We start from the raw sequence: 7,167 nt of genomic DNA, 5'->3' as shown, positions 1-7,167 counted from the left end.
ATTTTTATTTTTTTCGTTTAAAAATGAAAAGTCTGCGCTAGAAAAGACAATTGTTGGACCATCTTCAATGAGTTACCTGAATTGGTATCACACAATTGAATTAAGTTTATGCAGATTAAGTTAACAAGTAATATTAATGTAGTTGGTTTCACTTAGACGTATTCGAACTAGCAAGCAGGAAATGTTTCCTCAACTTTTGCTAACTTTACCTACAATTTCTAATAATGCTTTGAAGAGGAAAAAAATAAATCTAATGTACAAAGACTGTTTTGAAGATCATTTTTATTTAAAATAATGTTCCTATAAGGTTGTGTTTTAATTGCAACATACAGAGGATGTTTGAAGGTTGTCGTCAGATTGTGTTGCATGATAACAAAAGAATAACGTCCTCAAATCTAGAGGTCAAAAAATGTTTATCAAGGCCTCAGATGACAGAATGTTTTTTGTTTTGTTTTGTTTATTTAAAAAAAAAAAAGTTCCTATAATGTGATATGTTAATAAATCTCAGCATTTTGCTTGCATTTTTCTGAGAATAGGGGCTGCAAGGTAGCTCAGCGGTTAGCACTGTCGCCTCGCAAAAACAAGATCCCCGGTTTGCGTCCTGGTTAGGATCTGGACCAGGATCTTTCTGCGTGGAGTTTATATGTTCTCCCTGTGCAGCATGGGCTCTCTCCGGGTTCTTCTTCTGTGCTTCCTCCCACAGTCCTAAAACATGTTGAGGTTAATTGGTGATTCTAAATTGTCCGTAGGTGTGAATGTGAGTGTGCTTGGTTGTCTGTCTCTAAGTGTAGCCCTGTGATAGACTGGTGACCTGTCCAGGGTGTCCCCTGCCTTCACCCTGAGTCGGCTGGGATAGCCTCCAGCCCCCCGCTACCCTAGTGAGGATTAAGCGGTGTATAGATGATGGATGGATAGATTCTGAGGATGTTTTGGGGAAGTTGTTGAGGAAACATGTTGTAGAACATTTTTCCATAAAACCTTCTCACATCAAAAGACAAACACCTTCTCTACTTTTAAAATCAGGCGTGTAATGGTCTTTTTTAAGAAAGTTTGTGTTTGAGTAGGTAGTTAGGGCTGATTCATGTGAGCCTGAGCCGTTTATTATTCATGCAGCTATAGGCCTCGACTGCTGGGGGACTCCCCATGATGCACTGAGCACCTACTCTCATCTCCTCCTTCACTTTCTATATATTACTACCAGTGCATGTCAGTCACTTTGTGTCCTGTCTGTCCTGTAGTTTTGTCCTCTCTGCAGGTATCTCTGCCTCTGGAGCTGCTTGTTTCAGATGTGCAGTTACTGGCCTCACCAACCTTCCCAGTGTTTATTGTTCTGTCAGACTGTATTGGTCTGTTTTCTATCTCCTTTTCTCTCTCTTCTTTACCCTCACCCAGACCAGTTGAGGCAGATGGCTGCTCTCCCTGAGCCTGGTTCTGGTGGAGCGTTCTTCCTGCTAAAAGCAGATTTTTCTTCTCATCATCGCTAAAGAGCTGCTCAAAGGGAATCTTAGTATTTATTGGGTTTCTCTCTAGAATGTAAAAATGTAACTTCTTCACTGTACTGTGTGAAGTGCCTTGAGAGGACTTTATGCTGTGAATCGATTCTATTTGAGTAAAATAGAATTCAAAGGAAGTGAACTGAAATTGAAGCGGCATAATAAAGCAAACCCTGAACCTTGAAAGCTGACATTTTGTCCAAGCAACAGCTTAAAACTGCATTTATAAGCCAATTTACCAAATACTGTATTAATATTATGATTTTTTTTAAGGAAGTGACATAAGAGACTGTGCTCTGACTAACAAAAGGGGTGGGAGGCTTTGATTCTGGTGAAGAATGAAGATTCTCTGTCAGACTGATGCAAAAAACACCTCCATGAAATCAGTATTACACAGCAAGTTCCAGGAGGCTGAAATATTAAAGGTCTAAATTGTATTTATCAGGCTTTAGTCTTCTAAAGAGCTTCTACTTTTACTTCTACTGCATATAATATTCTCTCTCTTAACCCGATTATTAGGCCATGTTTTCACTCAGACTGTATCTGGCAGTGGGTGGTCACAGACTGTATATTAATGATATATCACTTTAAAACAACACTGTCAGGGTTTTGTGATCCCGTCTTCTCATTTACAGTGTTTGTGACTCACGCGATGTGGAATTTTCAGGGTGGGACTTTTTGCTATTAATGTCTTAGTCATCTAGCCTTGAGTGGCACTCCTTCAGCCTCTTACTGTCCACCATTTCCTCAGAATCTTTAGCCAGAGACGCCGTAAACACACACGCACACGCACACGAGCACACACACACACACACACACACACACACACACACACACACACACACACACACACACACACAGAGTGAACAAAGTGTTTGTTTTCTGGTTGCTATTTAAAGACAAGTCAGGACAATGTCGACCAAAACAAATATGAAAAGGGTGGAAGTAACTAAGTACTTTTATTGTAACTGAGGATTTTTAAAAGCCCTTGGATTAATTTGTGCATTATGAGGCCACTAAGTCCAGCCATTCATTGGCTAAAACTCTTTTTACTCACTTTGTGTGTTTATCTGGACTCATACCAAGACTATAATGTTGTTGTCTCCCTAGAATTGCCATCGACGGAGCAACACTACACCAAACTGATGGACTGTACAACTATATAATCTGTTGGGAATTGGTTCAACTAATTAAATTTATTCCATCAAATAATGTCATGATTGGTTTTGTGTTATTGGTTCAGAAAAAGTAGCAGAGTAGAATCAAGTAGCAGTTAATGGTACTTGAATAAATGTACTTTCTGAATTTCTGCATACTTCTTCATATTTCAGGGTCATTCAGCTAATTGTACCTGATTATATAAGCAACTCTAATACTTTTAGAACAGACAGATGTTGTCAAGTTGATATTCACTTCACAAGGACAGCGTTTTTGTTTTTGTGTGGTTTTTCAGTTTGCAGGGTCATGATTGGTCGGCCACATTAAGGCATCACCTCTGTGAATGACTGTAAGTGGGGAAAAGGCAGAGCAGCGGAGTAGCAAACACAGCAATTGCAATTTAAGTCAGTGCAGAAAACATTGCTATCCTGCAGGATGACAGACAACAAATGGTATGAGCATGCGTGAGTATGTGTATGTGTCAGACAGTCAGAGACAAGTCAAACGGGGTGTGCGCAGCTGTGTGGAAATGAGAGGGAAAGCTAACATTCTCCATCACGTACCCTCCCATACCTTTCCTCACTGGTTTAGGCTCTTTAAAAGCCGCTGCCAGTGGCGTCTGTCAGCGTCATTATCACTTTGACTTGGCTTGAGGGAATTTTACCCACCTTTGACTAGAGAGAGAGAATTTTGTCTGAGGAGCTACATTTTAAAAATGCAACAGTGGGGACAGAGTTAGAAAAGGAAATCCTCATAGAAAACGTTGAACAAGCCTGTGCTAAAAGACTGGACCAGTGGAGATGTTTTTGTACAAGATGTTTCTCTATTCAAACATCATGGTGCTGCTCCTACTGCAGATGGCTCTGTCAAGCCCACTGACCACACCATCCAGAGGATGTCCCACCTGTAAAGGAAAGCACTCACAGACTCAGCCGTCAGTAGATTCAAACGCCACAGTTCTGGCTGTTGGGGAGGCGTGTGGCGTCTACACTCTGAGCTGTGCCTCCGGTCTGCGGTGTGCACCTCCAGATGATGAGCCGAGGCCCCTCCGTGCACTGCTGGAAGGGAGAGGAGTCTGCAGCAACGCCAGCAGTGTCAGCCCGACTGAACAGGTCCACATAGCTGGTAAGGTTCATGTAACTCTTTGTGCCTGGAAGATGGTGTGAGTGAATGAATGGGACAGAATCATTATGACTTTGAGTGTATGGTATTTCAGGATTCACAGTGGACTTTTACATTTGCTTATTATTTCTCCATTATCAACAGGGTTTGAATATTTTAGTTTAAAAGATGGGTTTTACTATCAATCTGTCATTGCTTTCAGTCAATTTAGAGCAAACCACATCACAAAATAACCCTTAAGATTAGTTTTTGTACCTTCTCAGTAAAATTAAATTAAAGCTGTTGCATTTAAACAAGAGTTCTCAAAGAAACAAGTGATCACAGCTAAATGTTTTTGTCTTTATCTGATTTTAGCCCCAACTCCTACTGAGGATCCAGATGAGGTAAAATCTTCATTTCCGTCAGTGAAAAAGTACATCACTGCCTTACACAGACTACATCTGTGTATTAACTCTGTCTCTTCTGTCCTACAGGCTCCATGTCGTAAGCTGCTGACCACCCTCATCAAAGGTCTTGATGCCCATTTATTTAAGTCACATCACGATATCTACATGCCCAACTGTGACAAGCGCGGTTTCTTCAGAAAGAAGCAGGTGAGTTTGCAAATTTCTAGGATGTTGTTGAAATTATTTGAACAAGAGAGACTACATGTATTTGCAGCTCCAGATTAGAGCTTCACTACGTGGTCTGTTTGCTCTGTTTGTGCAGTGTTGGTCATCTCGGGGTAAGCAGCGTGGAAAGTGTTGGTGCGTGGACGAGAACGGCATGCCGGTCTCTTTAAACACCAAACAGAAGGGCAGTCTGACTTGTTAAAATGCATGAAGGAGGCTGAAGCTTCAGTACCAATTAGGATTAAGATGAAGGAGCACCAAACAGAGTCTAAAGGAACTGAACACAGTGTCTCATATGTCCATTCTCCATCAGCTAGAAGCAGCTCTCCACCACTGACAAGCTGCTTCACGTCCAGGTGAAACTTTGTCTCCTTGCGCCCTCTACTGAACGTATGTAAACTTAGTTATATTATGTAATATGTATATCAACATGTGAAATTATCCAGCCACATTTTAGCAAGAAAATCAGTTAGGTCGATCTGTAGTAGACTGTAATTTCTGTTACCCAACAATATATCACTGCTTTAACTCGTAGAAACTATAAAGTTTGGGCTGCAAATGTTCATCTTTTCTCATGTCACCAACCACATATCATAATCTGAATTTGAAACATGATCATTTTTCAGTTTATGTTTGCTTATTTGTTTTTGTGTGTTGTCAATGTATTGTATTTATATATTTTCTGTATTTTTTTGTTTGTTTTTTACTTTGAAAACACTGTAACTGTTACTGTATTTGCTGTACACAATCTCATGTAATCCTATTTATACTACTTTAAATATGACATTCTATTTATGTTAATATTAATGGTACCTTTAGTGATTACCCATAGAAGCAGACACTAGTGTCTTTTCGGACATTTTAAGTGCCTGAAAACTTTATGGTTTTAAAGAATTTGGGGGCATTATTACTTTTCAAGACTGATGCTGATGTACAGTATTACAAAAATGTCCTTGAGGGACTTATTTTTTGTGGATTGTATGGGCTGTTATAATAAATCAAATCAAATCAAGTTTATTGTCATTTTGCTGTCCATACACAGTTGTACAGGCAAGATGAAATAGTTTTTCTTCAGGATCCAATAACTAAGTGGAATGTGGGAAAAAATTGAAAAATGAAAAAAAAAGAAGAAAAAAAGTCCATCTGGGCTTTTGAAGAAGAAGAAATCAACAACATCCAGTATCACACTTGCTTGTAATCTCTTCATTAGGTTTGCATGAAAGGTTATACAGTCTCAGTGTTGCCGGCTGGTGCTTCCAGAAAGCATTATGGAGATGATGTTATGTTTGGCCAAAGAAAGCACCATGAGCTTTAGAATAATTTACACAGAAATAATATATATACCTATATATTGCAAGTCAAACCATTACAACAGCTGTAATAGAGAGTGTGCTTTTCCCAAGAAAAACATGCATATCTGACACAAAATGTTTTGTATTGCGTAGGGTTATGAGTAGAAATTACTCAGGCTTACTTGAGCAAAAAAGGTTGAGAAAAATGTCCTTAAACCCTCAAGACTACATTGTTGTCGTACTTAATCTTAACTTGTTTTATTATTTAGTTTGTTTTTCTGAATTCTTAAATCAAAAGGCGTTTGTATTATTTTGTGTCACTTTGAAAGAACAATATATGAGAGAGACCTTACAACAGTGATTCTCAGCCTTCTTTGTTCAAGGCTCACAAGATGATTTAAGTGAACAGAAAATACTGAAGAATACACATTTACTTAACATTTTCCCTGCAGTCACAAGTACAAATTGCTCAATTTTGGGAAAAAAACAAAAACCTTCTTAGATGAGATGGAATTAACACAAAATGTATCATTTATTAGAAGACGACGCTGCTGTACTACTGGCATCCTTAATATTTAAACGTGGTCGGTGAATTTATTATCTTCTTCATCTTATTTCTCTATTGGAAACTGGCCCAAAGTCTGCTGAGAAATAGTTACAATGGTGGCTCCTAATATTTGGAGGCCTCAGGGTCTCAGGTCTCATTTAAGGGTACAGAAAAAAAGGCAAAATTATTTTGAAAGGCTCAAGCCAAAAAAAAAAAAATGGTAAAGAAACTCTCTCAAATAAGATAGAATTTAACATAAAACTGTCACTAATTACAGTTTTGCAAAAGTAACTTTTATAATTCAACTATGTTATTGTAGCTCTTGCGAGCATGTTAGATATTACACATGAACTTTTTTTGAATGTGCTACATAAATAACACATGACTCAAACAACATGTTTCGTTTTTCTACTAAACGTATTAAATTGAGAGGTAATACTTTACCAACATCATTCAGAAAGCACAAACATTAGAGACACCTTCCAAGATACATTTGAATAAGTAGAGAACCTAAAAAAATACACAACTGTCTTCTAGGGTCACAAGTAGAAATTTCTGCATTTTCAAAAAGGCCCAAGTAAAAACAATGAAGAAAAATCTCCCTAAATATAAATCATTTAACACAAAACCACCACTAACTTTTGACAAAAGAATCATTTATTATTGTTGCAGTACTTGCAAGCTAATTAAAAAATGATGTTCTAATCATCAAATCACAATCCTGTTATGTCAAATTAAAACTAATCCACACGTGCATGAGATAAATACAGATTATTTGGCCCATTGTTAAACCACGCCGACTGTAATCCTGCTTGCTGTCGCCGCTGCACCTGTTTGATTCATTGCTGCTGGACTCTGTGGAGCTGACAGGCTGCTGGCTCCACCAGTCTGCTGCTTTACATACACAGGACAGACACACACCTGCTCACTGACTGCTCACCTGG

At 38.6% G+C, this 7,167-nt stretch overlaps 1 protein-coding gene across 1 annotated transcript; it reads left to right on the top strand.

Annotated features, from left to right (window-relative positions):
- Positions 1-3,295: 3,295 nt before the first annotated feature.
- Positions 3,296-5,396, top strand: LOC103376566 (insulin-like growth factor-binding protein 3). The gene is made up of 4 exons (XM_008306966.1): positions 3,296-3,776; positions 4,128-4,156; positions 4,247-4,366; positions 4,482-5,396. The coding sequence occupies exons 1-4, from the start codon at positions 3,452-3,454 to the stop codon at positions 4,584-4,586; spliced, it is 579 nt and encodes a 192-aa protein (XP_008305188.1). The 5' UTR covers positions 3,296-3,451; the 3' UTR covers positions 4,587-5,396.
- The last annotated feature ends 1,771 nt before the right edge of the window (positions 5,397-7,167 follow it).

This window comes from Stegastes partitus, unplaced genomic scaffold (assembly GCF_000690725.1).
Source record: "Stegastes partitus isolate 25-593 unplaced genomic scaffold, Stegastes_partitus-1.0.2 Scaffold51, whole genome shotgun sequence".
Classification (NCBI taxonomy): domain Eukaryota; kingdom Metazoa; phylum Chordata; class Actinopteri; family Pomacentridae; genus Stegastes; species Stegastes partitus.
The sequence above is the reverse complement of the archived record's forward strand: the minus strand, read 5'-3'. Positions and strand labels throughout refer to the sequence as shown.